This window comes from Oncorhynchus masou, chromosome 22 (genome assembly GCF_036934945.1).
Source record: "Oncorhynchus masou masou isolate Uvic2021 chromosome 22, UVic_Omas_1.1, whole genome shotgun sequence".
Classification (NCBI taxonomy): Eukaryota; Metazoa; Chordata; class Actinopteri; order Salmoniformes; family Salmonidae; genus Oncorhynchus; species Oncorhynchus masou.
This window is the reverse complement of record NC_088233.1, coordinates 47,126,320-47,151,828: the sequence shown is the minus strand read 5'-3', so window position 1 is coordinate 47,151,828 and position 25,509 is coordinate 47,126,320. Positions and strand designations below refer to the sequence as shown.

The 25,509-nt window shown below is 45.2% G+C and overlaps 1 protein-coding gene across 5 annotated transcripts in view; it reads right to left on the bottom strand.

The window, feature by feature from the left end:
* The window catches only part of LOC135509584 (MOB kinase activator 2-like), a 96,512-nt gene that overhangs the window by 13,665 nt on the left and 57,338 nt on the right, over positions 1 to 25,509 (bottom strand). The window contains exon 1 of one of the 5 annotated variants that reach the window (XM_064930359.1): positions 12,457 to 12,506. The exons of 3 other annotated variants lie outside the window; for them this stretch is intronic. In XM_064930359.1, the coding sequence (XP_064786431.1) occupies positions 12,457 to 12,491 (35 nt within the window). In that variant the 5' untranslated portion in view covers positions 12,492 to 12,506. Of the gene's footprint in view, positions 1 to 4,429; positions 4,770 to 12,456; positions 12,507 to 25,509 lie in introns of those variants that run through there. One more of the 5 variants, XM_064930356.1, reaches the window with a different exon arrangement.

The window sequence follows — 25,509 nt, the reverse complement described above, 5'->3', positions numbered from 1 at the left end:
TCCAAAAGGCACATTGGAGTTTGTCCAAAAGGCACATGACAGCCCGCTTGGAGTTTGTCCAAAAGGCACATGACAGCCCGCTTGGAGTTTGTCCAAAAGGCACATGACAGCCCGCTTGGAGTTTGCCCAAAAGGCACATGACAGCCCGCTTGGAGGTGGCCAAAAGGCACATGACAGCCCGCTTGGAGGTGGCCAAAAGGCACATGACAGCCCGCTTGGAGTTTGTCCAAAAGGCACATGACAGCCCGCTTGGAGTTTGCCCAAAAGGCACATGACAGCCCGCTTGGAGTTTGCCCAAAAGGCACATGACAGCCCGCTTGGAGTTTGCCCAAAAGGCACATGGAGTTTGCCCAAAAGGCACATGACAGCCAAAGGTGGCCAAAAGGCACATGACAGCCCGCTTGGAGGTGGCCAAAAGGCACATGACAGCCCGCTTGGAGGTGGCCAAAAGGCACATGACAGCCCGCTTGGAGTTTGTCCAAAAGGCACCTAAAAGGACTATGACCATGAGAAACCAGATTCCTCTGGTCTGATGAAACCAAGATTGAACTCTTTGGCCTGAATGCCAAGCGTCACATCTGAAGGAAACCAGGCACCGCTCAAGACCTGGCCAGGGTTTGAATACTTACGTAAATGTGAGGTTTATATTTTTTTATAAATTTGCACACGCAAAAAAAAAGTTTTTGCTTTGTCTTTATGGAGTATTGTGTTCAGATTGAAAATGTAATCTGATTTAGATTAAGGCTGTAAAATAAAATGTGGGAAAAGTCTGAATACTTTCCAAACACACTGTATGGAAAAAAATACACTTTTTACATTTCCACCAGTCGACTGGTCGAAAGAACAAACAACTCTCGGTCGACTAAGATTTATTAATTTTTTTCCCGGGGACAGCCCTAGATCTATTTCAGGCATCTAAATTGAGTATACTTCTCAAATGGTTATTTTCCCCTGAAAACCACAGACAGAGGAGCAGGCCGAGCAAACCAAGCCATGGCTATAAAGAGAGAGGAGTAAGGGCAGGAATCTCCACACATTTCATACTCAGCTTGTCTAGGTAGAAATGTGCAACAATGGCAGTCTTCTTAGATTTTCTTTCTCCGATTTCTTCTGCTTTTAGAAGTCAAAGCCAAACTGCCCCGAGGCCTGTTTCAATAGTCTTCTAAAAAGTCTGTTTTTCGTAACCTAGTTGAATGTGCGTTTTCATGCCATGTTTCCTACAATCACATACATTTCCCTTCATGGCATACAGGATCAGTTGACAGAACCCAATGTGTTGGAGGCTGGGGGTCCCATCCAGCCCATGACTGTGCGCTGCAATAGGGCTAAACCCCATTCAGAGCCCCAATGCCCCGCTGAGCCCACAAAGAACCCCCGCTGAAACTATAATGTAAGGGCTTCAACATCACAACAGACGTGTGTGAGGGGGAGAACAGCTTACAAGCTTCACACCATTGATCTAGGTGTTTGACTGCATGTGAGGAGTGGGATTTTTGAAGTAGCGGACACCTTTTGGAAACACGATAGCCTCGCTGGTCCCACTCCCATTCACAATCGGGAGCAATATCAATATTGTTGTTTTTTTGTCTTTGTTTTTGTGAAACCAAAGAAGAGTCGCCTTCCCTTGCTTGTAGAAGCTAGCTGGCAGCCTGGCTAAAAACATAGCAAGCTAGCCTTGTTAGCTTCCCAGATCTTTACGTGAAATAATCAAATGTATAATAAAAGAATATGCCCAGGCAAATACTCTTATACTTGGAGTTCAATATGCTGCTTGTGTATTCATTCCCATATGAGCTAAAAATAGAATGTTATGTTTTGGTCACGGAGAAAGAAAAAAAAAACACTTGGCTAGCTAGTTGGCTACTGTAGGTTCTACCATTTCACAATAGCCTATAATTACTAGTTATTACTTCTAAACAAAACACTTTTGGGTGGATTCTTGTTGTTTGGTTTACTATTTGAAGCAGTGGCTGAGGTTATTTGTGGTTATCCATGCAAAATAGGCTACTTCAATGAATAGCCTATAGATCAGATCAAAGAACCAAACGACAACACTGCCCCCCCACTGCTGCGAAAGGAATATTCTTTCAGGTGGTAAAAAAAAAAAAAGAAGCATATTGAATGCCGTGAAAAATTACATTGGAACAATGAGAACTATGTATTCATTGGCTAAGTTCACACAGGCAGACCAATTCTGATATTTTTCCCACAAAATTGTTTTTTGTTTGTTGTTGTCCAATCACAGATCTTTTTCAGAGCTGGGCAAACAAAAATAATTATAGCAAAAACAAGATCAGAATTGGACTGCCTGTCTAAACGCTGCCATATAGTCTCCCTTCTGTTATTCTTCCTCAAATGGTCACTGAACTGGAAAATCCACTTGACGGTGATAAGTTAATTTTTAAAAGGCGGTACGTGTAGGCTACATGCATCAACCGATTGCAATCACTGTGGCATTCTAGCTCCATTGAAAGGTGGGGCATGCCGAAGAACTTGTCATTACCTGATAGGTTTGACACATTGTATTGTACATTACAGTAGCAGATGGCATTCTTGTGACTGATGTACTGTACAATAATTAATTCTTACAGCACGGAATCCTAAAATGATGGGCATTCTTAAACTGATACTTCAGGATTTTGGCAATGAGGCTCTTATCTACTTCCCCAGGTTCAGATGAACTTGTGGACGCCATTTTTATGACTGCGTGCAGTTTGAAGGAAGTTGCCAACTTGTGCCAGCGCAATTAGCATTGCCGTGGGAAACTCCGTCTAACCTCCTTTGTAAATGGAAACAGAAACATACAAATTGTATTTATGGGTTCATCAGACTGGTGAAGTAAATAAAAGGCCTTATTGCCAAAATCCTGAAGTATCCCAATACTGTACTATTATCTAAGGTTCCATAATTGGGACTGAATGTTTCCAAGCGTTTAGGTGGAGGTAAGAGAAGGGAAACTAACCAGCATGGTCAGTCGGTCTGTCAACTCTGTCCCATGAAAGACTAGCCTCATTATGTCTCTCAAAGACTTCACAAGGAAAAGCCACACTGACAGGCCCCATGGTTGGGCCAACAAGTTTTAAACTGTGACTTAACAAAGTAGAATTGTAGCCTTTAGTGTTTAAAAGAGTGTTTCCTGGTCAAATAAAATAAAAGGTGTCTACTTCCAGCCATGCACATACAGACAGAGTGTTGTCATGGGTTACTTCAATATATTTCCACATAGTGCTAGAGTGTTTCATGGGATGATTTCTGAGAGTGGGTCTGTGATTGTTTTTGTTGTTGTATGTTTGTTGTATGTTTTGTGACCCACAAACACGTTCGATACTAATACTATTTGGATCAGACATGATTTTAAGTCTAAGTCACATCTGTAGTATGCAATACTGAAACAGGTGGCCTACAAATGCTTTAAAAAAAAGTTGTGTTGTAATGTTTTATATAGAGAATGTAGGACCATCAACATATTTCTATCCAAAACACCTCTAAGTAAGCAATGTTTTTGTTTGAATTGGTTCAAACGGAAGTCGGGGCTTTAATTATTTACAGTGGTTGAGACGACATATCACATTGCTCTTGTTCAGTCTTGCTGGGGAGAGCTGTCGCTGAATGCTGGAAGCCAAACCAAATTCCACCGACTAGTGAATTGCTGTTAACCTGGAACCTGAGAGTCGAAACGCCTGTAATTGCTGTTTAAGACACGCAGCAATTTCCTTTTTTTAAATTGTGAGCTGTAAAGAACACTGCGACGAGAAAACAGTAGGCCTATGTTTAAAGGAATGCAAGTTGCGCCTACTTTGCAGTGATAAAGTTGACAGAATTTTTAAAGAAAATAATGGGCGCTATGTTCAGTGCCAGACCTTAGGAAACGATATGTTCCTGCATCCAATAGCTGCTGCCACCGCGTCGAACCAAGAACTGATTTAGAGTCGAATGTTGAACGACATGAAAAGGACAGTACTTGGCTAACGTTACATACTTCTCACATGGTAGCGATGTTGGTCGTCACACACACACACACACCATGGACACTGTTGCTTCTACACCTACCGTATCACGTTAACAGTGAGTCTAGAGCCTACTTCGTTCATATTTTTTCCGAAACTGACATTCTAATTGAGAAAAATAAATGTACATCTAAAAACACACCAACAAGCATATTCTGATCATTAGAAACCCGGTATTTTTCTAATTGCAAAGCAGACGCGTCTTCCAAAATGTAGCCTAAACCAAATTGTATTTCCCAAAATCAGCTATTGATTAGATGTTCCTTCTGCTGGAAAGTTCCACTATAAACCAAACACGCTGCTTGTCACGCCGTACCGTCGAACGAGCCGACCGCTGCCTTGCCTCCACATTAGAGGAGTAGGGTCTCAACCAGCAAAACTAGACGAAAAGTGAACTCCAAAAACACGGTTATTTTTTTTACCTTAACACTTTGCCCACCGCCTGAAGGACCATTTTACAACTTAATCCGCTTTTCGAGTTCCTCTGTGAGTGCATATCCGTATTTTCTCCTGAAATGGGACTATAATCTCCGACCATAACTGAATGGGGGAAGATTTTTTAAATATATTTTTTTCAAAAACAACGTCTCTCGCCACACCGTTCCTCTCCGAAGAGGCTGCAAAATTAAATACTTCAATTTTGACGGTCGGCTAACGTTACGAAAGACCTGAAGAGAAAAACCTATTTGTGGCTCTCGCAAACTGCCCGCCCCCCCTTCTCCACATGCAGCCAATCCGGGAAGAGGAGAGTCCTTGAGGTGCGAAACAGAACCCCCACAACAAGGGAAAAGGGGGGACACTTAGTCACTTGACCAACTGAATGATTTTTAACAGAGTTGGGAGCTGCCCTAATGCACATCCACGTCATCGGCGCCCAGGGAAATGAAGGGCGTCACAGCTCATGCGGACGTGGTCCATCTTCTTCCTTGAAGCGTTGTCGCAAAAGTGGCGACAAAAAAAGAGAGCCAGGTATTCTGAAGGAGGGTACGCGGTACAGGATTCTGTGCTACAACGGAGCCATAACGGTTACAAATGTAACTCTAGTTAATAATGTTCACACTGTGGGATGAATACCCCATCTACTACGAGTTGTAACTTTGTTGTACCATAGTAATACCTGTCGTGTTACTGTACTGTAACAACTTTTAAATACCAAAAACATCCTGTAAACACAAAGTGGTATAATCAGTTGAAAACAGAAGTACTCTCATATTCTTCAGCCTGAGGCTATCCCTACTATGTCCCACCCAGCTGGATAAAAACAGCTCCTAAAATTAAAAATCACAAACAATTAAAATGTACAATTAGATGGCAGCCATGACCTAGAGAGTTGTTGCACAAGGCCTCGAGTCATCTCACCAGACAGGTCAGCCGCATTGGGAGGCCTGACGAGAGCAGAACGCGGTTGGTTCACGACAGGGTACATGTTGAGACGGCGAGGCCACATTCTTGTGGTTGACTTCAAACCTCACTATGAGATGAGCAGTAGATGGCCATGTAGCGACTTGACTTTGGCACAACAGGACTGGCAGTGTACCGGTAAGGTAAATCAGCTCGGAAAAGCCTCCAATTAACGAACTTGTGTCAAGGCTGAGGCGGCGGCTGAGTTCCCGGCGCAAGTCTGATGTCGGGTTGAATAGAGGCATTACACCATCTGGACTTGATATCGATCCTCAACATTGAGAGTACAAGGCAATCTTGAAATAGACCTACTATAGACGGCCTTATGACGGCAAAAGAAAGTGAAGACAGACAAAGGAAAAAGAAAGTCTCAGGCTACGTCAAAGGATCGTGGATAAATAAAAGGCATTATACATCTTTCTTTCTCCCCACTATCCTCAGACACTTCTTTCCCCATCTTTCACTCTCCCCCTCCATTTTATCTCTTCTGACCCCTTTTCTGACCAAGGCTGGTATCCCTAAAGCATCTGAGTGCTGATCTAGGATCAAGTACCCCCCCCCCCCCCCCGTCAATATAATGTAATTTATTATGATATAAAAGCCAAACTGACCCTAGATCAGCACTCCTACTCAGAGACACTTTATAAATATGGGCGCAGGTTTCTCTCCTTGCCCCCCCTTCTCTCCGGCTGGACCAGTGGGCTTGCAGCTGCAGATGTGAGACATACCAGCGGATTGCTGTAGCATGGACGCTCACAAAGACACACTAATCTGGGGGGAAGGGGGGGCTGGAGCTCAGCTCTCTCCTAGTGTGTGTGTGTGTGTGTATATATATATAACAGACAGTCAGTGTGTAAGGGTCTGAGTATGTCAGGGTCAATCAGTGCGTTTGAAAAGTCTTTACATGTTTGTGTGCGAGAGAGAGACAGAGACCCTGCTTGTTTGTGTGCTGGATGTGAACCCCTATCACGTACATCTTACAAGTATCAGAAAGTGAGGTGGTCTGATAAGGGCCATGTACAGGTCCATCTGCACGCTCTGCCAGCATGGCTCCTTCTTGGGAGACATGTCTCCCCGACTGGCCCCAGCCCAGATCTCACTGGGGGGGGGGTTAGGGTCATCACTCCGAATGGCTGCTGCTGTGGTGAGGAGAGAGAGAGAGGGGCCAGAACAGGCCAGAGCCTTTTCTCAGGAGCTATTTATAACCTCAGCCTGCCTCTGCCTGGTCTTTACTGACCAGAGTGAAAGGGGGAGAGAGGGAAGGGGAGAGATTAAAGAGGTGGTGAGGACAGAGAGGGCCATGGGTGAACAGTTCTAAACAGCTTCAGGCCCTACCTGAGGTGGTGACCACTGAAGTGAAAAACAATGTCATGGAAACAAAAAAAAACAAAAAAGTTTCCATCCATTTGCTTACAGCTATTACATCAGCAGTTACCTAAAATAGAAGGCAGCCATTCAAGACCACTGGGCCATAGCCAGAGCCTCTGCATTCAGAATGAACTCCATTGAAGACCGAGGGCTCAATCAGGCTTCAAGGTCAAAGACAACTTAATGAAGTATTATTCCTGGAGTTAAAAAGCAATTCAGTTGCTGGAAAGTACTAATCCATTATTGTGCATGAGCTGATTTGGGTCTAAATTATGCTGATAACTACAACTAGTGAATTGCTGTCGGTTCTGGAGTTCCAAAAAATGTTGGCTAATGTAGTTGGCAACGGTCTCCTACGTGACCCAACATAGTGGCCTTCCAGGTAGAAATAAAACCCCTGACTACAGACCGAGCCTACAAGTTGGACTCGTTCACACAAACATTACATTTAAGTCATTTAGCAGACGCTCTTATCCAGAGCGACTTACAAATTGGACAAACAAACACCATTCTCACATAGCCTAAGATTTGACATGGGTGGAAACTGCGGTCAGACACATTCTTCGTGTACCGGACAGAGAGAAGACTGACTCTTAGCTACTGCTGACGTCACCAATGGCAGCTCCTTCCGAGACCAGACATGGCACCACTCACCGTGCCACCTGGTTTAACCATACTACACACACACACACACACACACACACACACACACACACACACACACACACCTAAACCTTCCATAAACCATTAACTCACGCTCTGAAAATTCTCATGCTCTCTCGCCATTCCATGGAAGAGCGCACACCTAGGACATCGGACATAAACCATATTTTGTGGAACAAACATGATCTCACGTCACTAGATTACATGTAAACCAACCTCAGTAAAGTAAGTAAAAAAACAAAAAGGTCCTCTTCCCCAATGTTATCTAACACGATATGACTCACATAGCGCGAATCACAATCTGTTGAACAAGCACGTAGCTAGCTAGCCCATAACACTAAACAGTAGACCCATCTGATGTGATCTGGCTCATATCCCCTTTCTTGCAAACGTATGTTATTTTTTCTCTTGGATTGCTCAGTGGCGAACTATGAGTAAACTATGAGAGTCATGACACTTAAGGACAGCAGCAGGGGGGGGGAGAAAATCTCTGACCAAGTATCAGCGGATAGGGGGGAGACTTCTTGCCTACTTAGACAGCTTCAAGGCATCCCTGGAAACCACAGTGTCTGCTTTGAGGGCCAGATTCAATAAGAACACACGTTGCTCATTAAACTTACAACGGAGGGAGAACAAAAGAGTTGCGCAAGAAGGTTGCTGGAAACACTGACGTCAACAGCCAGGACTTATGACTGGCTGCTCCTGGAATGACGGTGAGGTGAGGTAAAGTCAAACTGGTGGCTGATGCTCAATCAACCATCTATAATCACCATCATCCAACTCGAGAGAGAACGCAAGCAAAACCAAAAAACAGCGGTATGGAAAAATGACAGCGTTTCATGTTATTTATGCCTACGACAGGGACCAGAAAAGGGTGTGGTGGTAACGAGAATGCCGGTGAAGGAAAAAAATAAAAATGACGATTCACTCTGCCACGATGAAGGACGCGACAATCACAGCCACTCAGAATAGAACGTGACGAAGCCAACGTCAAAAAGTTTGGCCAAAACTGAACCGAAACTTGACTAGTCAATTAGTAGGCTATGTAAAATAACTTGGAGAAAACATTTTGAAATGGGGTTCATGTTAACAAAAAAGGTGTTTTCCAATCTCCACCCAAAACGTGCGTAGTTGACATCAAAACTAACAGCTAGTACCCTTGTCCCCTGGAATAAAATTGGCCGAGCTGGCTGGTCCCCTGCTCAGCGGACAGACATTCCACCATTTTAAGACAAAGAAAACACAGATTCTTCACAGCAAAACAATGTATCACAGCAGCAGACGGGCATCGGGCCTGGCAACAGCTTAGTCCCACCCCATGATATAGCCAATGGCACTGTAGAATTACCTTGAATGACTGGTATAGTGACCAATGGAATGGCAGAATTTGGGCACCCCCCCACGCTGCAGTGGAGTTGGGTGACTCTCTGGTCTTTGCGTGTGTAGTATGTGAGAGTGTGCAGTACACAGTGTGTTTAAGTAAGGACTTAGCCAGTGAAAACAGTGCAGGCTGAGGGTCTTAATATCTGTGGGAGTTCCTATAGGCCCAGGATCTACTCACACACTGAACCCTGTGACCTGCCAGGGAAATGCAATCCAGTAGGTGCCAGTGTGTGTATGTAACAGTATTTATTGTGTGTGTGTGTGTGTGTGTGTGTGTGTACAAAAGGCAAATCCGGACAACAGAAGTACAAAGTAAATGGTAGACCTACCAATGACTCAATAATTTTACTGATATCAACTTTGTTTATGAACTAAGTGATTCAAACTTGTAATTCCGCTACCAAATTGGTAACAGAACTACCGTACCGGAATTACTGTGCCATAACGGTCTGCTACTGTCCTCTCTTTCACTGACATACTGTTCTGTTCAGATCATAGTGTCTCATGTTACGGTCCTCCCTTCCACTGACATACTGTTCTGTTCAGATCATAGTGTCTCCTGTTACTGTCCTCTCTTCGACTGACTTATGTTCAGCTCAGTGTCTCCTGTTACAGTCCTCCCTTCCACTGACATACTGTTCTGCTCAGATCAGTGTCTCATGTTACTGTCCTCCCTTCCACTGACTTATGTTCAGCTCATAGTAGTGTCTCCTGTTACTGTCCTCCCTTCCACTGACTTATGTTCAGCTCATAGTGTCTCCTGTTACTGACCTCCCTTCCACTGACTTATGTTCAGCTCATAGTGTCTCCTGTTACTGTCCTCTCTTCCACTGACTTATGTTCAGCTCATAGTGTCTCCTGTTACTGTCCTCTCTTCCACTGACATACTGTCCAGTTCAGCTCATAGTCTCCTGTTACTGTCACTTTTCTTTATTGTAATGAATTGGACTGGACCGTACTTAGTCATGAATTGTACTGTGCTCAACTTACGGTATGGTACCGTTCTATCCAAACAGACGTCTATGATGGATTTAGTCCAGTCCACCTGTGGATGGTAACATCAAGGCCAGGGTGGGCTGACCAAATTTCAAACACCCCCCCCCTTCCAGTTAATGTTACCTCTCCCAGCTCTTACTGACACCTACCCATGAGCCCTCTCTTTCCATTTACTGTAACCAGCATCCATAGAGGTCGACCGATTATGATTTTTCAACGCCGATACCGATTATTGGAGGGCCAAAACAAGCCGATACCAATTAAAATCGGCCGATTTTTAAAAATGTATTTGTAATAATGACAATTAATAAAATACTGAATGATTCAGTATTTTAACTTAATATAATACATCAATAAAATCAATTTAGCCTCAAGTAAATAATGAAACATGTTCAATTTGGTTTAAATAATGCAAAAACAAAGCGTTGGAGAAGAAAGTAAAAGTGCAATATTTTTTTTTTTTTAAATTTTACCTTTATTTAACCAGGCAAGTCAGTTAAGAACACATTCTTATTTTCAATGACGGCCTGGGAACAGTGGGTTAACTGCCTGTTCAGGGGCAGAACGACAGATTTGTACCCTGTCAGCTCGGGGTTTGAACTTGGAACCTTCCGGTTGCTAGTCCAACGCTCTAACCACTAGGCTACCATGCCGCCCCATGTGCTATGTAAGAAAGCTAACGTTTCAGTTCCTTGCTCAGAACATGAGAACATATGAAAGCTGGTGGTTCCTTTTGACTTGAGTCTTCAATATTCCCAGGTAAGAAGTTTTAGGTTGTAGTTCTTATAGGAATTACAGGACTATTTCCCTCTATACCATTTCATTAACCTTTGACTATTGGATGTTCTTATAGGCAATTTAGTATTGCCAGTGTAACAGTATAGCTTCCGTCCCTCTCCTCGCTCCTCCCTGGACTCGAACCAGCAACACAACGACAATTAGCGCGCGCTATCTAGCTAGCCATTTCACTTCGGTTACACGAGCCTCATCTCGGGGGTTGATCGGCATGAAGTTATAAACAGCGCAATGCTTGACACACAACAAAGAGCTGCTGGCAAAACGCACGAATGTGCTGTTTGAATGAATGTTTACGCGCCTGCTTCTGCCGACCACAGTTCAGTCAGATATCTAAGTATGCTTGTATGCTCAGTCAGATTATATGCAACGCATTTAACGCTCAATAATATCTAGTAATATTAACCATGTGTAGTTAACTAGTGGTTATGATTGATTGTTTTTTATACGATAAGTTTAATGCAAGCTAGCAACTTACCTTGGCTTACTGCATTCGCGTAACAGGCAGTCTCCTTGTGGAGTGCAGCGAGAGAGAGGCAGGTCGTTATTGCGTGGATTCGTTAACTGTAAGGTTGCAAGATTGGATCGCCCGAGCAGACAAGGTGAAAATTCGTTCTGCCCCTAACAGTTAACCCACAGTTCCGCCGTCATTGAAAAAAACATCGAGTTTTATTGATTATTATGCCCAAAAAACTTGAAATTGGCCCTAATTAAAATCGGCCATTCCGATTAATCGGTCGACCTCTAATCCGTACCCACTGAGCAATGCTCGCTCACGCTCCTCTTATTGGTGGACAGCACATTTTGCAGGCTTAAAGCTCATTTACTGCCATTCTACAAAATTTTGTCATAGGGCGCAGAGAATTTAGCAGGTTTAATTCTCTTGCAATTTTATACATTTTGCCATGTCTAACGTGTATTCATGTGATATTTGAGTGACTTAAACATTACAACAAGGCTTCCCGAGTGGCACAGCGGTCTAAGGCACTGCATCGCAGCGCTTGAGGCGTCACTACCGACCCAGGTTAGATCCCAGGTTGTGTCATGAGGCGGCGCACAATTGTCCCAGCGTTGTCCAGGTTTTAGGCCAACCAGGGCACAAAACACCATGTTACTATACTTTACTGCACTGGATGTCCAAACTTATTTCTGTGTACTACAGATCAGGGACCCATGACGTAATTCTGTTTCCGGGTGTAACTCCACTTCTCTTCCTGTAGTTCAATAACCAAACTCAAGGGGGCCCGTGTCATAGCTGACACCCTTTCTGCAGACATGTTGTCATCTTAATTCAGAGCAAGTATTTCAATTTTGTTTGGGGGGAGGGGGGGGAAACACGCATAAAAACCTGGAGGGAGATTTTCACTGTAATTTCGTTAAAGTTCGCATCTGCACAGTCCTTCCGCTAAATTTATTTTCTGTGGAAATTGTTCAAATTAGTCATTGCGCATAGAGTTGTATATTTTGTTAAACTTTTAAAATCAAATGGGTTTTTTTTTATTATTATTTTTTTACTTAAAAATGTATGCCAAACAGCCAAAACTTAATTTTGTTATTGTGGAATTGCCCTTAGCAAACACAGCAAAGTAGCAAGTCAATGGGAGTGTCCCTTTAAACTGACAAGAGGTCAACCTTGTTTGCTGAACTTGCTTGACACACTACCTCAGACGTTCAACTCAGCCCCTCTACAATACACCGTGTGTTGGCTGCTAAACGAGGGCCAACTGCAAACGGTCCTTTGCTATCAACACACTTTGAACTCAAGATATGGGGTCATTCATTAGTTGTCTATACAGGTGTATTGTTTCTAAAACATAGGATTTTACAGAGTAAACTTGCCTACCTTTGCTTCTTTCTCTTACCACCCCTATCTCCCATCTCTCGGTATGTATTTCTTTCAGTGGCCACCTATGGGGCTAGAAGATATTACAATTTTTTCCCCCTCTACCTTGATCTACTCTGCCTCATGCCTTGCATTCCAGCCGGAGGGGGGCTGGCGTGCACCGACATGTCATCCCTTGTTTAATCCCTCCCCAGCCTGGCTAAACAAAGGAAAGACAGAACAGAGAGAAAGAACAGAGATGGGACGAGAGGAGCATTCGCGGAAGGAGAAATGGGGGGGCAGGATCTCACCTCTAAAGAACAAGGGCACATTGCAAAAGTTGTCTGTACCTCTGTTCGTTTACTTTGGATGGTGCACGTTCCCAGGGCGCACACTTCCTCTCAACATTCAACGTCATTTCCATAAATGTCAGTCAACTGCTTCATTACAGACACATTTATAGCCCCATTAATATCACTGACAAAGACTGTGAAAGGTCAAACAACATTCTTGCAAGCTCATTTTTCTAGGATTGGAGCTGGTTCTCGGAGGTGGAACCCGGGCACCAGAGGATGTTTGAGAGTGGTAAAGGAAAGGGAAGCCATCTTTGTTTGTGAACAGTTTCGGAGTTGTGACCGATGAAGGAGAGAGAGAGGACGATGACAAGACGGAGCCGGACGAGATGACAACGACAAGACCTCTCACGTCTGTCTGTTTCTATCTCCATAGCTACAGTTTCAGTTTGGACTAACTGTGATGATATCAGGTGGTAACGGGATGGGAAGGGCGAAGGGTTAGAGGACGGGAAGTAGCGGGAGGCGAAGAGGAAGGAAGAGGAGCGAAGGGGGAAGATAAAAAGACAGGGGTGAAAGCGAGGGCGAAGAGGTGAAAGAAGAGATGGGTAGTGGATGAGGGAAAGCGAAAGGAGAGTGAGGATCGAAAGCGGGAGTGTGAAATGAGGAGATTTAATAAAGAAGGGGTCAGGGAGGAGAGAGGGAACGGATTTAAAGAGAAGAGTAATGGGGGGGGGGGGGTCGCAGTATGCCCTTGCTCATTGTTCTGTACTCTCCCTACATTCCTGGGGAGAGGAGAAGCCTCACCGTGCTGCTTTCAGCCTCACTCAGTCAAAACATCCAGGTCATTACTCACTTCCTGGCCATCACCACGGCAACCAAACGTCTGTCTCTCACTCTCCATTTCCTCCCTGGGTTTTCCTTCTACCCCCATCGCTTTGCCTTCTCTTTTCACCCTCCATTTGTCTTCTTCCAACCCCTCTCCGTCAGAAAACCCATCTTCATCCCTCTTACTCTGCCTATCAACTCCGAGTTGGGATTGGCAGGCCGTATTTTAGGTTGAGAGGTTGGAATTAGAGCCGGGGACGATACAACAAGTCTCGCGATGCTCGTTAGTATCGTGGCAAGAAAACAAAAACAACTTCTTTAGGAAAACAGCCCCAATGTTGGAAACACACCCCCCCCCCCCCCAAATTTTTCCCCCAAGCTATAACAAACAATATTTTACATACAGCAGGTTTTTAAAAAAGGACCAAAGACATTTGGGCTTTCATTTTTGCCATGGGAATTTTTATTTATTGCGATACTGGTATCGTCACAACCCTAGCTGGAATGAGAGCAGCATTGCAGGGTCAGTGGACCCCAGGACAGATGGTCAGCTATGAGATGGGCTTGAAAAATGGTCAATAAGGTTAAGGTTTGGATGGAACGTGCAGATCCTAGAGCTGTACTTAGGGGAGTAGACTTCTGCAATGAGAGCCGAAACGAACACGTCGGGTTCACTGCCTGTATATTTGACATTGGCAGTTAACCTAAGACTCTGGTCTAAGGTCAGTTAGGAGATGTTCTGTTCCTGATAAATTGCTGGAGGTTACTTACAATGGGGGGGGGGGGGTCAAGCTTGGCAGATCCTGGATCTGCTCTTAGGGGTCAGCTTCTGACTCACCCACCACCAGTGTGTAGCACCACTGAGTGATACAACGGCAGCCATTTTGAAAACAAAACTCCCCAAATACCTCCTGTCAAACACCTGTGGGGAAAATACTGCGTTGACCTTGACAGCCGGTGCCAGGTATGTCTGCTGAATGATCACTTGACAGACAGGTAGACTGATTCTTCATCTCTGCTGTGCGTGGTGACCATAGAGGTAGAAAGAGGGCTCTGGATGGCTTGAACCCATTTCAGCATGGACATTACTTTAAAATGGTGGAATCCCTCAATGGCAGTCAGCCATTAATGGCAGATACAAAGACGAGCTATTGAAGAAAATAGACAAAACCCGTCTATTTCCCCTCTAGTGTGTCACCACGCCTGGTGTTCTGAGGGAGAGGGATAGGTTCCCCAAGGCCACAGTCTTCCCATTTCTCAGAAGTGCTTGTGAAACAACAACGAGAAGAATGTTCTTCTCTCAGGAATAACATGATAGACGCCAGTAACGACAACTTGGGGAGGGCCGTGGGGGGGGAGTGGGGTCGAGTCAGGACACACGTACTCCCTAAAAACATATCACACCCACCGACTGAACTTTTCTAAAACTGTACGGGGGAAGAAAAAAAAACAACACTGAAACCAGACGATCATTTCAGCAGAAACAGATCGTACCATTCTGAATCTCGTCTTAAGATACTTGGTTTGGCAACAATGGGGGGGGTGCAGACTTTATACACTAAGCATGAGAGTACTTGTTGAACATCGAGTGTTCACTTCAGAGGGGAGCGTTGTAAAAACAACAGCACCACCTACAGGCAGATTACCAGCCACTGCAGTTGATATTTCAGTACAATACCAAAAGTCAGCATTAATGTAGCCTAGATATACATTTGTCTCTCAGGCCAAGGATCAGTTTCTTTCCAATCTTAACCTAAACAAACTGACCTTAGATCAGAACCTACGGGTAAATGTGTTACTTTATCCTTTTCCTGGAGGGAGAGTAGGTGAGAGGCCTCGCCAGTCAAAGGGAATAAGGCCTTGGTACCCACCCACCCGGTGGAAAAGCATAGTTTTTTTGTATCTACGCACAGACCCTGACAAACGTTTTCCCATGCTCCATTTCCAGGTGTGTTCCTATGAGGGATGCTGAAGGGTATTGTATGATGTGTGTGTACATCTTTCCCTGAAAGCTGAACCTAACCCACCACATTCACAGCTCGACGCTCCAGCATCCAGTCAAGGCTGGAAAAACTAAACGAGTCGGTTTCCACTAGTATTGTGGCTCACAGAAAGAGGAGACGCTGGCTTCATGTCACTTACCACGTTTAGAACAGTAGTATATATACACACACACACACACACACACACACACACACACATACACATACACACATATATAAAATAACTTTGATCTAAAAGAGAGAGAGAGGAAGTGAGACATACTTTCTTTTAAAAGCAACTTCATGTGTGTTGCTACCGGAGCAGTTGAACTACAGACGACTAGACAGAAGGGCATCCAGGTCGAACACAGACCTCGTGTCAGAGGGAAAGGGGGAAGACCTAGTCAGGTGAACAACAACGCATTCAACTGAAAGGTGTCTTCGGCATTTATCCCAACCCCTCTGAATCAGAGGTGCCGAGGGCTGCCTTAAATCGGTGGGTGGGACGGGGACGGGGACGGCAGTGGGTACCGTTAACCTCAGCACGACACGGTTTGGCCATCCTCATCCCCACACCCCAATCGTCACCATCACGTTTCTTATGAGCATTGGACGTGAATTGTGATAGAGGGAGACGGTAGAGGTAGAGGGAGGCATGAAGAAGGGTGCAGAGGTGGAAAAAGCACCCAATTGTCATACTTGAGTAAAAGTAAAACATACCTTAATAGAAAATGACTCAAGTAAAAGTGACCAAGTAAAATACTACTTGAGTAAAAGTCTAAAAGTATTTGGTATTACATATACTTACGTATCAAAGTAAAAAATAATTTCAAATTCCTTATATTAAGCAAACCAGACGGCATCATTCTTGTTTTTTTTTATTTTTATGTATGGATAGCCAGGGGCACGCGCCAACACTCAACTTACAAACTAAGCATGCGTTTATAGTGAGTCCGCCAGAGCAGAGGCCGTAGGGATGTTCTTTTCATAAGCATTTTCCTGTCTTGCTAAGTATTCAAAATGTAACTAGTACTTTTGGGTGCCAGGGAAAATGTATGGAATAAAAAGTACAATATTTTCTTAAGGAATGTCGTAAAGTAAAAGTAAATCAAAAATATATATAGCAAAGTAAAGTATAGAAACCCTAAGAAACAACTTAAGTAAAAATACTTGAAAGTACTGCTTAAGTACTTTACACCTCTGGATGAGTGAAAAAGAGAAGGGCTCTGTGTAGCAGTTGGGAGGGATGGGAGGGAGGGACAACTAACGAGAGAGGGAAGGAGGGAGGAATGTGACAAAGGGAGGCACGAAGAGAGAGGAGGCTTGTGTAACAAATGGAGAGCGGAAGGGAGGGAGAGTTTGAGGGAAAGAGAAGGACTTTGTGCAAGGGAAGGAAAAGGGAGGATGAAATAGGAGGGAGAGACACAGGCTGTCCCACACCCCACCCTGTCCTCACAGGAAAGCAGAGGGACAGGGGGAGACTGTGCAAGAGGGAGAGATGGAGGGGCAAATAGAGGGAAGCAGGACTCCGTAATGGAAAAGGGCGGAGGGAGAAAGGGATGGTGGAGAGAGAGAGGGAGAGAGATGGTAGCTGGCGCCGCCCATGTTTGCTCAGGAAGTCTGCATGTGTATAGGGCAGCGGACAGGCGGCCAGTGGGCGGGAACACGGTGGAATTTGGAGATTTAAGACGATGTCGATTAAAGCAGCCCGCCGCACCTCTGTTTCTGGGGGGGTTGATTTAAATGCAGAAGACACATTTCAGTTGTACAACTAACCAGGTATTCCCCTTTAAGTTTATGTAAATGTACAGTGAGTTGACAAAACATTAAGGCACACATCTGTCTATATAAGGTCCCACAGTTGACAGTGCATGGGGCGGCAGGGTAGCCTAGTGGTTAGAGTGTTGGACTAGTAACTGAAAGGTTGCAAGTTCGAATCCCAGAGCTGACAAGGTACAAATCTGTCGTTCTGTGCCTGAACAGGCAGTTAACCCACTGTTCCTAGGCCGTCATTGAAAATAAGAATTTGTTCTTAACTGACTTGCCTAGTAAAATAAAGGTAAAATTAAAAATTAAAAATGTCAGAGCAAAGACCAAGGCGTGAGGTTGAAGAAATTGTCCGTAGAGCTCTGAGACAGGATTGTGTCGAGGCATAGATCTGGGGGAAGGGTACCAAAACATTTCTGCAGCATTCAAGGTCCCCAAGCATTCAAGGTCCCCAAGAACATAGTGGCCTCAATTATTCTTAAATGGAAAAAGTTTGGAACCACCAAGACTCTTCCTTCTTGGTCAGGGAGTTGAACCAGAACCTGATGGTCACACTGACAGAGCTCCTCTGTGGATATGGGAGAATCTTCCAGAAGGACAACCATCTCTGCAGCACTCCACCAATCAGGCCTTTATGGTAGAGTGGCCAGACAGAAGCCACTCCTCAGTAAAAAGACACAAGACAGCCCACTTGGAGTTTGCCAAAAGGCACCTAAAAGACTCAGACCCATGAGAAACAAGGTTCTCTGGTCTGATGAAAGCAAGATTTAACTCTTTGCCCTGAATGTCAAGCGTCACTTCTGGAGGAAACCTGGCACCATCTCTATGATGAAGCATGGTGGAAGCAGCATCATGCTGTGGGGATGATTCTCAGAGGCAGGGACTGGGACACGAGTCAGGATCGAGGGAAAGATGAACGGAGCAAAGATCCTTAATGAAGTCCTCAGCGCTCAGGACCTCAGACTGGGGCGAAGGTTCACCTTCCAACAGGACAACGACCCTAAGCATACTGCCAAGACAACACAGCAGTGGCTTCGGGACAACTCTGAATGTTCCTGAGTGGCCCAGTCAGAGCCCGGACTTGAACATCTCTGGAGAGACATGAAAATAGCTGTGCAGCGACGCTCCCCATTCAACCTGACAGAGCTTGAGAGGATCTGCAGAGAAGAGTGGGAGAAACTCCCCAAATACAGGTGTGCCAAGCTTGTAGTGTCATACCCAAGAAGACTCGAGGCTGTAATCACTGCAAAGGGTGCTTTAACAAAGTACTGTGTAAAAGGGTCTGAATACTTCTGTAAATGTGATATCCATATTTTATTTGCATTAAATTTGCACACATTTCTAAAAAACTTTTTGCTTTGTCATTATGGGGTATTGTGTGTAGCTTAATGAGGAAAAAGCAATAATTTAATTCCATTTTAGAATAAGGCTGTAACGTAACAAAACGTAGAAAAAGTCAAGGGTTCTGAATACTTTCCGAATGCACTTAACTTCTTGGTGACGGGGCAGTAATTTTCACGTCCGGATGAAACACATGCCCAAATTCAACTGCCTGCTACTCATCCCCAGAAGATACAATATGCATATTATTAGTAGATTTGGATAGAAAGCACTCAGTTTCTAAAACTGTTTGAATCATGTCTGTGAGTATAACAGAACTTATTTAGCAGGCGAAACCCAGAGGACAAACCATTCAGATTTTATTTTTTTGAGGTCACTCTCTTTTCAATAGGTTTTCATTGGGGATCCAGATTTCTAAGGGACCTTCTTGCAGTTCCTATCGCTTCCACTGGATGTCAACCGTCTTTAGAAATTGGTTGAGGTTATTCCTTTGTGTAATGAAGTGGTACGGCCATCTTGAACAAGGGTCACTTGAAGTGTACTGTTAGATAAGAGGCGCGTGACCAGAAAGCTAGCTACAGTTTGTTTTCTTCCTGTATTGAACACAGATCATCCAGTCTTCAATTGTATCGATTATTTACGTTAAAAAATACCTAAAGTTGTATTACAAAAGTAGTCAGATGTTTTGGCAAAGTTTTACAGGTAACTTTTGAGATATTTTGTAGTCACGTTGAGCAAGTTGGAACCGGTGTTTTCTGGATCAAACGTGCCAAATAAATTGACATTTTGGATATATATCAACGGAATTAATCTAACAAAAGGACCATTTGTGATGTTTATGGAATATATTGGAGTGCCAACAAAAGAAGCTTGTCGAAGGTAAGGTATGAATAATATTTTTATTTCTGCGTTTTGTGTCGCACCTGCAGAGTTGAAATATGGTTTCTCTTTGTTTACTATGGTGCTATCCTCAGATAATAGCATCGTTTGCTTTCGCCGAAAAGCCTTTTTAAAATCTGACATGTTGGCTGGAATCACAACAAGTGTAGCTTTAATTTGCTATCTTGCATGTGTGATTTCATTAAAGTTTGATTTTTATAGTAATTTATTTGAATTTGGCGCTCTGCATTTTCCCTGGCTTTTGGCCAGGTGGTACGCTAGCATCCCGCATGTCCCTTCCGGCAGGAGAGAAAGGCCAGCCACTGTCCCTTCCGGCAGGAGAGAAAGGCCAGCCACTGTCCCTTCCGGCAGGAGAGAAAGGCCAGCCACTGTCCCTTCCGGCAGGAGAGAAAGGCCAGCCACTGTCCCTTCCGGCAGGAGAGAAAGGCCAGCCACTGTCCCTTCCGGCAGGAGAGAAAGGCCAGCCACTGTCCCTTCCGGCAGGAGAGAAAGGCCAGCCACTGTCCCTTCCGGCAGGAAGAAAGGCCAGCCACTGTCCCTTCCGGCAGGAGAGAAAGGCCAGCCACTGTCCCTTCCGGCAGGAGAGAAAGGCCAGCCACTGTCCCTTCCGGCAGGAGAAAAGGCCAGCCACTGTCCCTTCCGGCAGGAGAGAAAGGCCAGCCACTGTCCCTTCCGGCAGGAGAGAAAGGCCAGCCACTGTCCCTTCCGGCAGGAGAGAAAGGCCAGCCACTGTCCCTTCCGGCAGGAGAGAAAGGCCAGCCACTGTCCCTTCCGGCAGGAGAGAAAGGCCAGCCACTGTTCCTTCCGGCAGGAGAAAAGGCCAGCCACTGTTCCTTCCGGCAGGAGAGAAAGGCCAGTTCCCGTTGTGCAAAGAAACATCACCTACCTTGCAATCTGAGCGGAGGAAGTCAACATTTTGAAAAACATTCAACCATAAACGGAATTGTTTAAAACCTTCCAGGGGAGAAGGACACAGGGCAAAGGTAGTAAGGAGTATAGAGTAAGAGGTAGCGAGAGTAGGGTGAAGGGGTTTAGGAAATATGGTGTAGGGTGGTCGTAGTGGCTGGGCATGGCTGCTCTGCTCCAGCACATTAACTTCTAAACCAGGCCGTTAGTCACAGATTTTCCACTAGGGGGAATGTGCATGCAGACCTCCAGCAGTTCCAAGCCCTGACACACACACACACACTAGAGATGGCCAAATATGTACACTATGTTCCAACGAGGGCCACACACACACAGGGATGGACATACCTCTCATTCCAGTCTGAATGTGTAGGTGAGTGAAACGGGGGTTTTCTGACAGAAATGACAGGAAGAATGGACAGAATGTGTGAGAAATTAGAAACATCTCATAGTTCAAAAGAATCCAAATGTCAAGATCCATTTTCAAGTTAATCGAATCTAACAATATGCCAGCCCCCCCGTTTTAAGGACTGATACCATCTCTGGCAATTGTTCAAACAACACTGAAGTCAACTGACCGCAGTCACATGTTATGCCCAAAAACATGTCCATTTCCTCCAAAATAAATCCCTGTTTTCCATTTCCAGGGATGTTGTGTAACCATTCTCATGGTTCATGTGACCAAAAACAATAACACAGACAGAGAGAGAGAGAGAGGCGGGGGGTGGGGGGTAAAAGAGAGAGAGAGGTTGAAAGGCCCACCTCCCTAGAGAGTCTACGCTCCAGATCATTTCCTGGCCCACAAGAGACATGTAGACTAAACTCACTTTAACACAGAGCCAGCATGTGTTCTCACTGGGTTTGTTTGCGTGGATAATGTATCCTAACACCCATTGACACGACTCTCCAGTGATAGCTGACAATAAATCGCAATATTATTTTTGCGCCAATTTGCTGTACCTGCCCCAAAACTCCAGGGTTTTTCCATTCGTAGCTTGTTCTCCATCTTTATAAGAAAAAAATAAAAATAAAAAGCCAATTTGTTTTTGGCACTTTTACTTCCATGACTGATCCAATCTTCTCATGGCTCTCATCCCGCTGCAGCAGACGTGGTGAGCAAACATGTTCGGCACGTCGACTCGCAATATTATTATTATTTTTTTTTAATCACAGAAGATGCATATAGAATCGCCACGCATATCGTATCGGCGCCCAAGTATTGTGAGGTCCCTGGCGATTCCCAGCCCTTACTGCTCTCTCAGCCAAAGAACATAGGCTCTACCTCGGACACAATATAGGCGCTGGATCCACTGTTAAAAAGGGCATTAAGAGACATCTCTGTGCCTACTTGAGAATTGTGATACTGGTCAGAACTGCCTGGAGAGATTTTTATTTATTTTTACAAATCTATTGTCCATCTTATGACCCAAATTGTCTCCTGTCGGGAAGAACGCCGCAACTGCGCTATTGGAGGTTTCCGTCCGTTAGCCATGACTGATGAGTACTCACCGTAGTGCATGCCTGTCTTGTCAGGGAATACCACACGCAAATCACTAACCAGGTGAACAAGCTCCTCAAGAATTACTGACACGTAACAGATGGCTTGTGCGGCAAAAGAAACAACGTAACTCGGGTCCAGAGCTGTTCCACACCATGTAGACTGTTTAGGAAAAGCTTGGGGCCCTATTCATGAAGAGATTGTGTAACTGTTATTTATGACCGCGGACAGGAAAAGGGACAGGAGTGTTTAGACAAAGAGAGGAGTATGTTATGATGGATTCCAGGACCAAGCCAAGCATATTTTTTTCCCTCCTGGAGGGCATTGTTAGGATGGCTGAGACCAGACACGCCCTGCCCACCTCACGCAACACACATGGGTACATCAGACACACTTCACTCTGCCAGCCTGGAGACGCACAAAACATATAGACTAGGAAAACAGACAGTTGAAAATGTAGGGGACACACACACATACTAGCGCAAACACATGCTCTCCTATCTCGTTCAATCTCCCACCCAGGCAGATGGGGGCTGAATGATCAAGGAAGGATGAGGCAGAGGCCCCCATTCACATCCGAATAGGGAAATAAAGGCTGTGAGGAGGAGTGAGATTGAAAAATCAATAAGTACCCAATATGCGGTGAAAGGAAGAAGAAGTGGGAGTCCCTGAACATCCATGCCCCCCATAGCAATGGGTACTAACCAATGGTAAGCTCTAGGTTCCACGGTGTAGACCAATCACATCAGCAATGTGTCGAGAGGCATGGCCTACCCCCCCCCCCCCCGTAGCGGGGGAAGGGCCTGATAATATGATCCGAGTCCTTTTATGAATCAATGAGATCATCTGCTAGGCCAAAAACACCCGGGGGGGGGGGGCATCCATGACCTCATCCAACTGCCCAGGTGTAAACAAACCTGTGATTGGCTGGCTGGTCGGAAGCACCTGGCCGACTCCAGGGGAGATGAGCTCCACCTTAACGAGTGAGCTCATTTGGTTTCGACGGCACTGCTTGGGAGTCTCTAGCGATTGTAATAGCCAGACCTGCATGTGCAAAGTCCTGTTACCAGTGTACTGTGGAGGTGGGACACATGAGACTGTATGTGCAACAGTCCGCTTCCTCAGCCTCAAACTTTTGCCTTTCCTCTCCTCTTCATTCCATCTGTGGTAGCTGCGCCATGTCGGATGGCTGATAATTGAAACAAATGACAAGGCACAGCTGACAAGCGCACTGCAGCACAGAGTCAATTACACAGCTATGCAGGCGGGGGGGGGGGGGGGGTGAGAGGGAGACAGTGGTTATGTGGACAGAAATAAAGAAAGTAGTCAAGAGTGAGGGTTTGAGGCGGAAGGAAAATGAGCAAGCGAGAGACAGGAATCATGGGCGTAGAACATTGGGTATGTGAGGCGTTAAGGACTTGCCTACCTACAAACCCCCCCCCGGTTAAAAACTTCAGAAAAAGGAAGTGAGGCGCCCAGACACTTCCCATCTCCCCTGGTCTTTGCATTTCTGTTCCCGGAGGGCCCTTAGGAGAGGCACACAGCTACTGTTCCTGCCCTAGTCCCTAACCGTAGGCACGTCTGTTGTTCTGAAAAGGACAGGCGTTAGCAGCAATACGCTGAACGTGTCATCTAGCTAGCATATTAGAGTGTATCTATCCTCACCGTCCTATCCTACTCAGTCGCTGGAGCCAGAGGAGACGCGAGGGACGGTCTTGTCTAACAGCCGCTGTGCGGGTGAGGGATGACGTCGAATCATCCAGCAGCGTCATTAGCCAGCCACAAAAAAAGACCAAGTACATTTTTATGGAGGCGTGTGCGCGTGGGTTCACGCCGACGGTGCAATTCTAAATGCGGGAGGTAAGGTTACAGCAAGGCCATCTCTTCGTTCTGTCGCCTGAGCCAGCACCCAGGGAGGGCTGTGCTGCGCTCCACACCACACACACACACTTGCCTGTGCAGTTCAGTGTTACGTAAGGCAAGCCACCACCCTGTGCAGACTGCAGAGCTAAGGCCAGGTGAAAGGAGAGAAGGACACAGTGTCCGTTAGTCTCAACTGAATTGACCAGTAGGACTGGGCAGCACAGGGTATAGTATTACTCTGCTCGCATGTGGTTTATTGAACCTCAGAGGGGGACCAGACAGGTGATTCATACTGGGAGAACCGCAATTGGGATTTCTTGCATTCACTCAAATGTTTTTTTAAAGTATAAAAGTGGTGTTCAGGGAGAGAATATTCATTTTGTCCGTGGACAACTGTCATCAGGCTTGAGAAGACAAAACGAATGACCACCTTTCTGGAACGCAGAGTGGACTTGAAGATAAACCAGAAAATCTTGTTTGGTTGAACACACACAGAGAGAGAGAGAGAGAGGAACTGCCTGGCTGTGAAATGATGTATCGCTTATGTTTTCATTAACCCTATCTGAAGAGGTCAGTGGGTGATACACGTTTAAAATTACATTTCATAATATATCTAAATGTGCCACGACTTCATTTGTCATCCCCCCCCCCCTCTATTTTTCTGTCAGGTAAAAGGTAATTAATTCGTCTTACATCTACTACTAAAGTAAAAAAATAAATTACACATTGGATTCGTTTAAAAAATGGACAAGAGTTTTCTTCCAACCACATTTCTTGCACCAGTCTAGGAGCTTAACCTTTAAATCCAAGTCCCATTAAGATGGAGTGATCATTGAGAACTAACCAAACCACTGTCCTGTCTATGGAGTCCTCTAGTGGCCAAAAGACTGGGTTAGCATAGCAGCACCGTCGATGACTTCTGTCATTTTGATTCAGTCAACAAGGTGAGGCTTCCAACTTCATTGGCTGATCCCTCCCGATGACCCCGGTTGGCTACTTTATATCCCTAACACTAAAATGTAAACTAAATTTAAAAACGACAAAAGACATTTCTATCAAACTGAAACTAAATTAAAAACAAGCCAATCAAGTCTGAAAACTAACAGCTGACAATGGAAGCAGAGTCATAACCCAGACCTTTCCTTCCATTCCACCCTTCCTTCTGCAACGGTTGAGCCACTAGACCCTTTGTTCACAGTCTGCTCCAAAGTCCCCATCCCACACCCCCAGGCCCCCAGGCCAGCCAGACAGGGTGTGTCTGTGCCGCATGCTCCAGTGAAGCCTATATCCGGTGGTGCAGTCAGTCACCAGATGACTGTCCGTTAGCAACGAGCCTATCGGAAAATAATCATGCCATACTCAGCCCAATGGTGGATATTTTGTTGTTGTTGTTGTTGGTGGTGGTCAACCCATTACGTAAGGGTACGTTTTCCACTTGTGCCGAGGCTTGCCAAGCCGGGTCCAATTTAGCCATGTTTGAGCGACAGACAGGGTTTGGGCCGGTAGACATGGAGGAGTGGGGTGGTTTTAGGAGGAGAATTACAGTCCTTGTGGAACGCTCAGCGGTGTAGAATGGGCCCAGCCTGCCAAACAAGGCCTAATAACAGACACAAGGCACACTAACAACACACACACAACAATGGCCCCTGACTGTGTGCGTGTGTATCGTGAAAGGAGCCTCTGGGCCGGAATGTTC